This window comes from Urocitellus parryii, chromosome 5, assembly GCF_045843805.1.
Source record: "Urocitellus parryii isolate mUroPar1 chromosome 5, mUroPar1.hap1, whole genome shotgun sequence".
Taxonomy (NCBI): domain Eukaryota; kingdom Metazoa; phylum Chordata; class Mammalia; order Rodentia; family Sciuridae; genus Urocitellus; species Urocitellus parryii.
This window is the reverse complement of record NC_135535.1, coordinates 97,385,370-97,400,104: the sequence shown is the minus strand read 5'-3', so window position 1 is coordinate 97,400,104 and position 14,735 is coordinate 97,385,370. Positions and strand designations below refer to the sequence as shown.

The following is a 14,735-nucleotide window of genomic DNA, read 5'->3' as shown; positions in this document are numbered from 1 at the left end:
ACTAATAATATTAGGCCTTAGAGAAATGTTTACATGTGTGCACAGGGACATGTACTATAGTACTGTTTTGTTTTTTCCCTTTTTTTGGTGCTAGGGATTGAATTCAGCCTCACCTACGCTAGGCAACCACCTTATCCATGAGCTACATCCCCAATCCCCTGCAGCACTGTATTTTATGGCAAAAAAAAAAAAAAAAAATTTTTTAGACAGTTTGAATAGCAAAACAGACAACAGAATAAAGTCACACAATAAAATGCTATTTAGCATTGAAAATAAACAACAGAGGTGTGGATAATCATGGATCATCTCAAAATCATAATTGTCCTGAAAAAAAAAGCAACCTATAAATAATACATGATGGGACTATTTATATTACAAAATTAAAAAATAAATAAATGTGTGTGTGTGTGTGTGTGTGTGTGTGTATATATATATATATATATATATATATATAGATAGATAGATATAGATATAGTAAAATAAACACAAACACCTCAAAACACGCATGGCAAAAAAAAAAAAAAAAAACATCAAAAGTTACCTCTAGGATAGAGAAGGAGGAGAATAGAAGGAACAGAAAGGGTGTGGGGGGTGATATTAGCCAAGTTATATTGTGTGCAAATACCATCATTATGTATACCTCTAATGCACCAATAAAATATGTTTGAAAAAACAATAAAAGAAAATAGAACTCACTGAAGACTAAAGTTAATAATAATAGTGTATCAGATAATCTCTTGATTATCAGAAGTTATTTCCCAAACTTTCTTTAATAAAAATATTTAATATTACTTTTTTTTTTTTTGTACTGAGGATTGAACTCAGGGGCATCCGACCACTAAGCCGCATCCCCAGCCCTACTTTGTATTTTATTTAGAGACAGGGTCTCACTGAGTTGCTTAGTGCCTTGCTTTTGCTGAGGTTGGCTTTGAACTAGTGATTCTCCTGCCTCAGCCTCCCAAGCCGCTGGGATTACAAGGGTGTGCCACGGAGCCCAGCTTGAACATGTATTACTTTAATAACAAAAACCAAACATCATAAAAGAAGAGAAAGAAAAGGCAAGGGTGTGGGAACCTATCTTCAATACTAATAAAAGAGCTGAAACGTGGACATAAACAATTATTATACAAAACAGAGGTAATATAAGAGACATAGGAAAATCAGATCAGGGAAAGGATATACCATGCCAGACATATGAAAACACCTGTGTAACTATGTATATGAATACTCAGAATCAGAGAAAGCAAAGGGGGACTCTGGTACCTAAAGAAAGGACAAAATTGTTTTGTTTTGAATTTTGTTATTTTGATATCAGGGATTGAAACCAGGGGCACTTAACCTCTGTACCACATCCCCAAGTCCTTTTTAATTTTTTTTTTATTTTGAGACAGAGTTTCACTCATCTCCTGAGTGCCTCACTAAGTTGCTGAGGCTAGCTTTGAACTTTCAATCCTCCTACCTCTGCCTCCAGAACTGCTGGGATTACAGGCATGTGCCAACACACCTGGCCAGAATTTTTTTTTTATTTATTGCTTTTTAAAAAAATTATAAATGTATTCAGAAATAAAAAATTTCATATAATACAATACTCTTCACATTTTAATATGCAAACATTCCAGACCTTTCTTAAGATATATTTGTTTACATATTTCAAAGTGAACATATAGACATGCCCTTATTTCTTACTGATATATGTGTGTGTGTGTGTGTGTGTGTGTGTGTGTGTGTCTGTGTAGTGTGTGAGTGTGGCAGGGGGTACATGCAAACATACTATATAGTTTTAAATTCTAAACAAAATTGGATCTTAATAAACACTGTTGCATAATTTGTTTTAAAAATCATCCTCTACATCAGTGCATGTAGATCTACCTTAATCTTTTAAAGGACTATTATATTCTATACACTGATATAGTAGAATGTTCCTCCATGAAAAATGATTACAAATAGTATTCATAAATGCCTCTGTACACTTGGGTTTATATTTCTCTAAGACACCCATTTAAAAAGGAAACTGCCAGGAATCAAAAGGAATGCTTGTTTTAAATGCTGATAATTATCGGCAAATTACCCTCCATAAGGTTCTACCTATTCCCATTTTCACTAAACCATTTGAGAATATGTTATTTTCTAGCATTCTGGCCAATGTTAACTACAATCAGCTTTAACAAATTTTTGTCACTCTGATAGACAAAGTGTATTATTTTAAATTAATTTCCCTAATCACTAGTAAGGTTGCATAAAATGTTAAGAAATTAGGGTAGATGAAGTAAATATGATCATAGAGGACTACAGAGAAATGAGAAATTAAAGTATACCTTAAAAGTAAAGAATGATTTAATTTGGTTAAAATATAAAGGTCAAGTTAAGTTTGTAAAAGGCAAATATCAATTTATACCAAATTAAGTGTACATCTGGACCTTTCTCCTGTAGGTTATAAGACAGTCCTGAAGATTTTTAGAGTATATTGATGACATTTGTAACCATACTTCTGGCTGGGAGCAATGGTAAACACCCGTAATTTCTGCTACTCAGGAGGCAGCGGCAGGAGAAAACCAAGTTCAAGGCCAGCCTGAATAACTGAGTGAGAACCTGTCTCAAAATAAAATAAAAAGGGCTGGAGATGTAGCTCAGTGGTAGAGCACTTGCCTAGCATGTGTGAGGCCCTGGGTTCAATCCCCAGTAACACCCAAAACAAAACAAGAAAACCACATTTTAGATTATTATGTTTGTATATATAAAAAATTATGTTCATGGATGTTTATTTATATATATGGATACATACACACACACACACTTTTTTTTTAAAGGATAGCGAGGATAGAGTGCATAACTGTATTTTCTTGTGGGTACACAGCATATTTCAGGAAGGATACATAAGAAACTGGTAACAACAGTTGCTTATTTTTTTAATATTTATTTTTTTTTTTAGGTGTAGACGGACACAACACAATGCTTTTATTTTTATGTGGTGCTGAGAATTGAACCCAGGTCCCACCTGTGCTAGGCAAGTGCTCTACTGCTGAGCCACAATCCCAGCCCCACACATACTTTTTTAAGGAAAATCTAGCGGGGAGACCATCAATCAGATGATGAGAACATGTACTAGAGGAGAACAACTAAGAGAAATGAAAGATACATTAGAAATATATTATTACTCTATCAAGAAAACTGGCAAATAATTAGATAGTAAGAGAAAAAGCTTTTATCCAACCAACTTGATGTATACTATAGAAGATAAAACTACAAATAAATCTATCAGAAATACAATGCAAGAAAAATACAAATGCTACTAACAAACCATCTGAAAAACTCAAATCAAAATAGGGAAATACACTTCTTAAGTACCTGACAGATCACTGCTTTCAATTCGCCGGAGATCTGAGTCAGCCCAAAAGAGCTTGCCCAACCTGCTATCAAGAGCTAAGGCAACTGGTTTACTTAAGCCACTGAAAAAGAGGACCTCTCGTTCTGTTCCATCCAAAGCAGCCCGTTCAATTTTAGGAGATCTTTCCTGAAGATTGGTGAAGTACATATACCTGAAGAGTAATTAGAAGAAAATAAGAAGTTATCAAAGTAAGAAACCATGTAAAATAAGAATATTCTTAATGATTAAGACAAATAGAGATGGTGTTGGGGATGTAGCTCAGTGGTAGAGTGCTTGCCTACTAGCATAAAGCTCTTGGGTCTGATTCCCATCACTATAAAAAAAAAAAAAAAGAAGATAAATGAAGGTCAACTAATATCTTTTAGATATCTTTAAATCTGTTTTAATTTATTTTTTAAAATTTTTTTTTAGTTGTAGATGAACACAATACCTTTATTTTATTTATTTTTATGTGGCACCAAGGATCAAATCCAGTACCTCACACATGCCAGGCAAGTACTCTACCACTGAGCCACAACCACAGCCCCCTAATTTACTTTTAAACTAATAAAAACTGTACATATTAATGGAGTAACATATGATGTTTGAATACATGTATACATGCATAACCCAGTATAACTATCTTAATTATCATTCAAAATTCTTTTTTCTAGCTCTTTTTAAAATATTGATCTAACTACAACTTAGTATTCACTGATTCACCTTTCCCCATTTCTCCCTCCCCCCTAAAATTTAATATTAAAAAAGGTCTTGGTATACTTCTACTTTCATAGAAGTAAAAAAGAGCATACACAATTTCATAGGGAATTAACTTTCATAGATTTGAATATAAGAGTATTAGACACAGTATGCCAATGTTTTCAGACTACTACAATAAAGAAGAAATCAGTGGCCAGAGAAAACTGGACATAAAATTTTAAGTTCCTTTCCTATTAATAACTAAAATAAGTTATATATTAATCATTTCTTATATTAACTTATAGGTTTCATCCCTTTCCTGTAATTCTTTTTAAATAAGCTACTTTCCCTGCTGAATTCCTTATCTTTCAGCTGAGTACTGAATATTTATTAAATGCAAAGCTCTGTATTAAGTGAAAAAAAAAACATTAATTTTTGTCATAAAGGAGTCTAAGGTCTAATAAGAAATATACAACTGAAAAATAGTTAAGTAGAAGACAAACTGAAAAGAATTAAATATGAATAGAGAGGAACAGACACAGAGCACTGGGTATCTAGGACAGAGGAGAATCACATCTGGCAGGAGGTAGGAAGACCAAGGAAAACTTCATGGAGGAAACAGGAGCTGAAATGGTCCTGAAGGTATGGATCAAATTTAGAACTAAACCAAGAAAGGAAATTCTAGGCAGTGAAATCAAAGAAAATATAAGAAAGCTGTTAAGAAAATGCATGGGCAAGTGGACAGAGAATAATGAGCTGTTCACAGGAGCACAGAATATTTAAAAGATAAATAAAGAACTGAAAAGGAAGATTGAGAAGGGTCTCAGATGCAAATATATCTGAATGCCACTTTAGTAACATACCCTTTCTCTGGGTTTACCACAATGGCTCGAGGTCTGTCTTGCTCGCCTTTCAGCACCACTCCAATTGATCTTCCATCTAATCTGGTCACATTAATGACATTGGTAGCCTCACAAGTCCAATAGATGTACCGGCTATAAATATCAATGCTGAGGTCATAGGGCTGTATTTCTAGGTTCTGATTCGGAACTGAGCTCACAACGACCGTAAAGCCCTAAGGAAAGAAAAAGTCACACACAGAAAGTTAAAGACTCCATAACAAATAGCCCTGAGGTATCTACTCATAATGCTTCCGCCTATGTGGTTACACACCTGAGAAGGAGCTCTCAAGTCGCTGGAAGCTTTTTTTTACTGATACTTTTTTTTTTTTTTTACAGATAATGTACTTCTTTGTTAACATGCATCTCAAATACTCTGTGGGATTGTTATGGCCTAGGGTAGAAGAGGGAGCCGAGGATAGATTAGTTGCTCCAAGAAGCTAATGATGCCTTGATTAGAGACAGAAGGAAGAAAGTAACAGCAACCTTCAGCAAACTATGGCTAGAACTACACCCTAGAAATACCTTTAGAGCAATGGTTCTCAACCAGGGATAAATTCTGTCCCTACAGACATTTGGCAATGTTTGGAAACATTTTTGGTTGTCACATCTATGGTGATGTTATTGGCAATATAGTGAGTAGAGGCAAAGGATGCTGTTAAACATCCTACAACATGTAGGATAGCCCCCCCAACAAAGATTTATCTGGCCCCCAATGTCTAAAGAGTTTAGAAACTGCTGTAGAAATGATAACGCTAGTCAGGGCTATAAACCAACTCTATCAATCATCTCTTTCTCTAATCCAGAAACTCACCTCCAAATAAATAAAATAAATATATATTTTTTAACAAAGTCAATCATAGGAAGACTTGTCCATCTGAATAAAGTACATTTCCTTTACTAGGACTTTACTATTAACATTCCTTAATGAGGTTATTTAATTTATTTGCAATGTCCTTGGCTCTATAATAACCATAACTTCTATCTACTAGTTATCAATCATTAATTCTGTCCTACCCAGTATAAAGTGTATATAGAATACACAACTATAACCTCACCCCTAAATGATCTAAATATATTACCGTAGCTCTAAATATATTACCATCTTGTTCTTAACTGTTTGAAAAGATGTAACAAAAATTAGTAATTTAATCCCCCTATATTTTAGTACATTCAAAATTCAATTTAACATCACTGCTATAAGGAAGACAATAGTTATATTTATTGTAATCCCAGTCTAACCCTGCCTGGTCACAGAACACAAGGAAATTAAGTATTAGAGTGGTATATAAATCCATGACTAGTGTGTAGGCATAAGTAAGACTGACAATATTCTCATTCCCATCTCATAGTCACTAAATAATATTTACCAAAAAAATATTTGATCAACAGCACATCCTAGATGTTTTAAATTTTACAAAATTATGCTATATATGCTGTCCTCTGAACCTTTTAAATAATAGGTAATTAGTAATGTAACACTTATTTGTAATTAGTAATGTAACACTTATTTGTCAAGTCCCTATCATATAAAGGTAAGCACTATGTAACTTTGCATTTTTTTCAGTTAAAAAAATTTATGAGATTCCCAGGGAAGGAGAGAGCTTGGATCAGAACTAAGGCCTATTTGACTTCAAAACTTCTAACATTCCACACAAATGAAATCATAAGAAAAAAAAACTATATAAATGGATGTGGGTAGCAGTGATAGTCATTACTGATACGTGAGCTTAAGTTCTCCTAATATAATTTCCATCCCAATACCACTGTCAAGTAATTGTTCACTCAGAAAAATCATCAGGAATAAAAGAGAGCTACTAGGTTCAGAATTTCAGTCTCTGTCTCTATCTCTGTCTCTGTCTCTCTCTGTGGCAAGAACCAAGTAAAATAGTATAATTGGTTAGTCCAATTACCAGTCAGAAGAAATGGATTTTGAACTGAGCCCTGCTAAGTATGGTGGCACACTCCTGTTAATTCCAGCTACTTGGGAGGCTCAGGCAGAAGGTTCACAAGTTCAAGGCCAGCCTCACCAACTTAGCAAGGTCCTGTTTCAAATTAAAAGGGCTGGTGACATAGCTCAAGAGCCCTTGCCTAGCATGTGTGAGGTCCCGAGTTCAATCTCCAGTATAAGAAAAAAAGACATTAAGACAGATGGATGGACAGATGAAAGGGAGAGAGGGAAAATAAAAGAAAGGAAAAGAGAAAAGAAGGAGAGAGGGAAGAGAAAGAGGAGAAGGAAGGGGAGGGGAGAAATTAACGGACCCTGAATTACCTGGCTTCCATCTTCTTGAGCCTTTCGGATCATGTTTTGTCGTGAGTCAATCCAATATAGCTGCTTGTCCAGGGGGTCATAGTCAATGGCCCGGACATTTCGAAGGCTGTGGATGGGAAGGATGATGTCAGGACTCTGTTGTTCATCAATCACCATTCGATTGATAGCACTCTTTTGACTGAAGAGCAGGAAGGTGGTAGGGGCTTAAAAAAAGAAAAGAGCAAATCCAAAATATAGTTATTCTGAGTCTTGCATTACTCAAATATTTGACTAGACTATTGGATATTATTTCCTGTATTCAATACAGACAGACATAGCAGGATTCAGAATACGTAATCCAAAACTCTCTTCAGAGCGACAATGATGAGCACTCTGGTTACCAAACCAGTTACCCAGTGACATAATCTACTTTTCTTCTTCTATCACAGATATCATAGGAGATTTCAATGAAACATTTGATAAACGTAAACTTAATTCTAGTCCATCAGGTGAATAACTCTAATCCTCCTTAACCTATTCTTGTGTGTGTGTGTGGCCGAAAACCTGGGCCTCCATAGGTCAAAGAAGAATCTTCATTATTATTTTAAATTCAGACTGTTCATTATCTAATCATTTGATTACTAAGTCATTGACCCTCCTCTTGATCAAATTTTATCCAACTGTAAAATAAATAGCCACCTTGCCCTTCTCATTGAGTTGCTATAAAAATTCTATCACAGAAATGAAAACACTTTAAAAACTGGAAGCCAGGATATAAAAGTACAAATAGCTATTGTTTATTATTATCAATTATTATTAGTAGCATTAATAAACTTAGATTAACAAGAATTAGACAAAAACTCATGAAATGCAGATATAGACTTTATTTTGCTTTGTAATGTATATAATGGCTGTAGGGAGAAAAGACAGATAAAAATTATCCCAAAATTAATAATATAGACACTTCACATTCTTTTTTTAAAATTTTTTCATTAGTTATTGATGGACCTTTGTTTATATGTGATACTGAGAATCGAACCCAGTGCTTCACTCATGCTAGGCAAGTGCGTTAACACTGAGCCATAACCCCAGCCCCACATTCTTTATTTTTAATCCTCAAAAGAAACCTTACATTTATATTTTCACTAAAATAAAATTCTCCTTTGATGCTAAGTTGATTCCCTAAATTCATGAACTGGGAAAATACATTGCAAACACTTCCCTTTCCCAAGGACTAGGCTTCTAGTTATTATGTAATCACTTTTATCATAGGAAAACATCTAGAAAAGAATGCCAGTGATAACAACTACAAAATCTAGTAGCATTTTTAAATCCTCACTAAAATACAGCTGTCTCCCCTTATTAGTGGGAGATGAATTCCAAGACTCCCAGTGGATACCTCAAACACAGACAGTATTGAATCCTATATACACACACCTACCTATGATTAATTAATGCATAAATTTGGCACAGTAAGAGATTGACAATAAGAATAGAATATTATCAGAATAATTATAATAATATATTTTTATTAAATAATATTCTTTTATAATACTATATAATTTTATTAAAAATTGCCAGCATCACTACTTTCATGTTTGGGGGCCATTATTAAGTAAAATAAGTACAACTTGAATATAAGCACTGCAGTACTAAGTGACAAATGATCTGATTACAGAGATGACTACTAAGTGACTAACAGGCAAGGTAGCATATACAGCATGGACATGTTGGACAAAGGAATTCACATTCTAAGCAGGATGAAAAATGACTTAATCATGCTTCTTAGAACTACATGGAATTTAAAATTTATAAATTCTAGGATGTCCCATTTAATATTTCCAAATGGCAGGTAAGATATCTGAGACATTGGAAAGTGAAATCAGATGAGAAGACCACTGTGTGTGTGTGTGTGTGTGTGTATAAATTCCATAATTATATTCCATTCTCTCGGTTTCCAGTCATCACCTAAATCCAGTAGAACTTTGTCCTTCTCAGAAATACGAACATTAAAACAAACAAACAAACAAAAAAACCCCCACCCCTTTGCAATCCAGAACTCATTGTTCAGTATGAGTATGGATACGCAAGCAGAAATGTCATACCTAAGATAGCTTATAGTGATGGGATACTAATAACTAAAAAGGCTGGTTTTAAGACTAACAAGTTGACAAAAAGAACAAGTCATGAGAGAAATCTCAGATACATTGATTCAATATTCCAATTTTCATATTGATATAAGAAAATGGCTTCTTTCTTAAAAGCTTCTATCCTCAAAAAATGATATGTGGAGTTGAAGATATATCTTACTGTGTTTGGATCATGTTTGTTTAACTGTCATATTGGCATTCCTGAGGGTGATAATAGGAATGAATATGATTTGAACTCACTGATGTTTAGAGAAGTTGCAGCAACTGAGAACCAGGCAGATCCATTTATTCCAAAGTGATCCTAAAATCAATTACTTGAAAAAATTAGATCCCAAATATCTTAGATGAAGAATCCTGAAATCATTATCAATATGTGCATAATTCAAGTGGAAATAGAAGCCCCCCATTCCCTGCCAAAGAATTGTGGGCTGATGGGACAACTAAATTAAGCATCAGTTCTTCTAAAAAGGGATCCTTGAGATGTACAACAAAACAATCACCCTGGGAAATTCCTTAAATAAAAAGTATTGACTTCAAACAAACAAAAAATCCCCAAAAGAGCCAAGTCAGAACTAAGGGCCTATTTTAATCTATGCCCCATTGTTTATAGCTCCACTACTTGTGGTTCTCTGGATTACTTTACATTCACACTCATATGTATATTGACTTAAACCCCAAAGGAATTCATTTGCACTCACAAAAAACTTCATATTCACAACAATGAAATTCTGCTTCATTTAAGTTCTTCATTAATTAAAAGTCCATATTTAGTTCGAAGCTTTAGAAAGGATGTCAACGATCTACTAGAATTCTACATTATGGAGCCCATCATGTATTTATTTAACTTTTAACAACTGTAATAAGAGTCCAGGCCTTAAGAACATTTCACATAAAGTAGCTGCAAAGTCTCCTACAACTTTTTTTAAGGACTGATTTTTGTCAGTAACATTCTTAGTAAATTTAAAGAAAAAAAGACTGTAAATTGATAAGTTTCCAACGGCATAAGCACTATGTAGATACTAAGAAAATGAGACTTAGCAGAAAGACCCCATAATCTTAGTTCCCAAATTTTCCTATCTGGCAAACAATTTATCAAATATACAGTTGGCTTCTAGTAGGATTTCTTTCCCTCCCCCAAGACAAGTTTTAACCTTCAATAAGATTTCACAATTGGGTGCAGATCTTGTTCTAGAACTGCAAGTTAAGATGAAGTCAATTGTAACTCCAAGAAAATGCTTGTTTCAAAAAGTCTACTCAAAAGACATTTACAATTATAAATGGTTACACTATTTCTAAAACTCAACTAATGTTCTGACTTATTTTACCATGAGTTGGGGCTTGCAATGACACAGAATATGGCATTTTTAAAGACTAAATCCATTCTAACTTATGTAAACTCTAAACACAAATCCTCCATCTCTTGCACAATTGCCGCTTTAAAAATTATACAAGCATGTTGTCTGAATCTTCCATTCCCACAACAAAGACAGCAACATGCAGTAGTAGAATAGGATGTGTTGAAGGCACCAATATTTACTTGTACCTTAAAGGAAAGTGCTGCTCTTAGATGAGAACAGAATAAACTACAAAGTAAAACCCACCACATATGACTATGCCATTTGTGCATGCCAAGGGCACTGAGCAGGAACTGAAATTCAGCACACACTCTCATTAGCCAAGTCATGCACCAGTAGGATCAAGTCTGCCCAGAGGAAACATCTTTTCCCACTCTGCACAAAGGTGCCATTGAGGCCACTTCAGTACTAAAAAAGGGGCTGCACAATTTGGCTCCCTATTTCATCTCACTTAATCTTTTTATTCACTGTGTTCTAGCAACACTAGCATCTTAAACGTTCTTGTATTGTGTTAGACTTGTTCCTCCCAGGACTTTCGCATCTGCTCTCCCCTTTGACTTGACTGGTCTTCTCCCAGGTATCTCTATAGTTCACTTCCTTACTTGTTCTGACATAAATGTCACTTTTCAGTAAGGACTCTGCTGATCATCTTATTTAACAATCAACTCTGCTGCCACCACCCTTTCTTGCTTGTAATATTTCTACATAATATTTGTCACCATTTAACACTGACACAATTTATTTAGCTCATTATTTGTCAGAGTGGTAAGTTCTGTGAGGGCAGGAATTTATGTCTATTTCGTTCACTGTTGTGTTTTCCATTGACTAAAATAATGCCCAGTATGAATTAGGTATTAAATAAATATTCATTGAAGAAATAAATGCAGAAACACACATTTGATGACAAGGAAAGCCCTGCAGCCTTGATTTTTTTAAAAAATATTTTTTAGTTGTAGTTGGTACAATATCTTTATTTACTTATTTATTTTTATGTGGTGCTGAGGATTGAACCCAGCACCTTATACATGCAAGGCAAGTGCTCTACCACTGAGCTATAGTCCCAGCCCCTACAGCCTTAATTTTTAAAGTAAGAAAATAAAATTGTTTGAGAGGAGGAAAAGAGGGGAAAAAAAACTATCAAGGGCCTCCAACATGTTTCACAGGTACATCATACTGTTATTTAATAATTCCCAAGATTTCCTTTTTACAGGTGACCAAATCAAGGCTAGAAAGTTAAATAATTTTTCCAAAGCCATAAAGCAGTTGAGAGAAAAGCACATGTGTTTTTGTAGAACCTATCTTGCCTTTTCATTCAGAGGTGATGAAGAAAGGGCATAGATTAGGTATGCAGGACTCACCAGCCCTTATAAGAGCTAGGTTTTTACTCTGTGTAAAATGGGGAGCACTGCAAGATTTGAGTACAGAAACAAGGTAGTCTGATTTAGATTTTAAAACAGGTCAAAGAGCAAAGGACACAATGTTAGAAATTTTGGAGGGCAAGAACATTGTGCTAAACTTCTCTTATAATATGCCCTAGAATCTAATATATTTCTACACAAAAATTAAATAGTACTCACTATGAAAAGAGCACACAGCAGGGCAAGGTGGAGCACACCTGTAATCCCAGTGGCTCGGGAGGCTGGGGCAGGAGTGATGATTTCAAAGCCAGCCTCAGCAATTTAGCTAGGTCCTAAGCAACTAAGCATGACCCTGTCTATAAAGAAAATATAAAAAAGGGCTAGGGAGTGGCTCAATGGTTAAGCACCCCTAGGTTCAATAACCAGTACCCCTCCCCCCAAAAAGAGTACACAATAAATCTCTTGAAACACTGCTTACATGTCTCAGGAAGGCAGTCAACAGATTTTAGGGACATTCAGCAGTGATTTCTCATGGCCCTTACCCAACAACCAACAAGCCTGGGCATAAGGAACTACAAGACTAATTTCTTACCTTAGAAGATGGAAAAACATACCCTGCTCATGGATAGGCAGAACTAACATCATCAAAATGGCGATATTACCAAAAGTTCTCTATAAGTTCAATGCAATGCCAATCAAAATCCCAACAGCATATCTTGTAGAAATAGATAAAAGAATCATGAAATTCATATGGAATAATAAAAGACCCAGAATAGCAAAAACAATACTAAGCAGGAAGTGTGAATCAGGCGGTATAGCGATACCAGACTTCAAACTATACTACAGAGCAATAGTAACAAAAACAGCATGGTACTGGTACCAAAACAGGCGGGTGGACCAATGGTACAGAATAGAGGACACAGTAACCAATCCACAAAACTACAACTATCTTATTTTTGATAAAGGGGCTAAAAGCATGCAATGGAGGAAGGATAGCATCTTCAACAAATGGTGCTGGGAAAACTGGAAATCCATTTGCACCAAAATGAATCTGAATCCCTATCTCTCGCCGTGCACAAAAGTTAACTCAAAATGGATCAAGGAGCTTGATATTAAATCAGAGACACGGCATCTGATAGAAGAAAAAGTTGGTTATGATCTACACGCTGTGGGATCGGGCTCCAAATTCCTCAATAGGACACCCATAGCGCTAGAGTTAACAAATAGAATCAACAAATGGGACTTACTCAAACTAAAAAGTTTTTTCTCAGCAAAAGAAACAATAAGAGAGATAAATAGGGAGCCTACATCCTGGGAACAAATCTTTACTCCACACACTTCAGATAGAGCCCTAATAACCAGAATATACAAAGAACTCAAAAAATTAGACAATAAGATAACAAATAACCCAATCAATAAATGGGCCAAGGACCTGAACAGACACTTCTCAGAGGAGGACATACAATCAATCAACAAGTACATGAAAAAATGCTCACCATCGCTAGCAGTCAGAGAAATGCAAATCAAAACTACCCTAAGATACCATCTCACTCCAGTAAGACTGGCAGCCATTAGGAAGTCAAACAACAATAAGTGCTGGAGAGGATGCGGGGAAAAGGGCACTCTTGTTCATTGCTGGTGGGACTGCAAATTGGTGCAGCCAATTTGGAAAGCAGTATGGAGATTTCTCGGAAAGCTGGGAATGGAACCACCATTTGACCCAGCTATTCCCCTTCTCGGTCTATTCCCTAAAGCCCTAACAAGAGCATGCTACAGGGACACTGCTACATCGATGTTCATAGCAGCTCAATTCACGATAGCAAGACTGTGGAACCAGCCTAGATGCCCTTCAATAGATGAATGGATAAAAAAAATGTGGCATTTATACACTATGGAGTATTACTCTGCATTAAAAAATGACAAAATTATAGAATTTGGAGGGAAATGGATGGCATTAGAGCAGATTATGCTAAGTGAAGCTAGTCAATCTTTAAAAAACAAATACCAAATGACTCCTTTGATATAAGGGGTGTAAACAAGGACAGGGTAGGGACGAAGAGCTTGAGAAGAAGATTTACAGTAAACAGGGATGAGAGGTGGGAGGGAAAGGGAGTGAGAAGGGAAATTGCATGGAAATGGAAGGCGATCCTCAGGGTTATACAAAATGTCATATAAGAGGTAAGGAGGGGTAAGTCAAGAGAATACAAATGGAAGACATGATTTACAGTAGAAGGGGTAGAGAGAGAAAAGGGGAGGGGAGGGGAGGGGAGGGGAGGGGGGATAGTAGACAATAGGACAGACAGCAGAATACATCAGACACTAGAAAGGCAATATGTCAATCAATGGAAGGGTAACTGATGTGATACAGCAATTTGTATACGGGGTAAAAGCGGGAGTTCATAATCCACTTGAATCAAACCGTGTAATATGATGTATTAAGAACTATGTAATGTTATGAACGACCAATAAAAAAAAATAATAAAATAAAATAAAATAAAATATACTCAAAAAAAAAAAAAAAAACAAACAAAAAAAAGACTAATTTCTTCTTCCATTCAAAGCCAGATTTCTTCAAAGAGATGTCTATAAATACTTCTGCCTCTTCCTTTTTCTTTCATTAATTTTTTAAACTACTCAAATCTGCATTTTACCATTAATT

The 14,735-nt window shown here is 35.3% G+C and overlaps 1 protein-coding gene across 1 annotated transcript in view; it reads right to left on the bottom strand.

Moving 5' to 3' along the window:
• Lrp6 (LDL receptor related protein 6) overlaps positions 1-14,735 on the bottom strand; it is a 180,430-nt gene that overhangs the window by 47,820 nt on the left and 117,875 nt on the right. The window contains exons 13-15 of the mRNA XM_026412107.2: positions 7,235-7,437; positions 4,927-5,138; positions 3,346-3,536 (exon numbers count right to left, since the gene is read on the bottom strand). Coding sequence (XP_026267892.1) covers positions 3,346-3,536; positions 4,927-5,138; positions 7,235-7,437 — 606 coding nt within the window. The remainder of the gene's footprint in view (positions 1-3,345; positions 3,537-4,926; positions 5,139-7,234; positions 7,438-14,735) is intronic.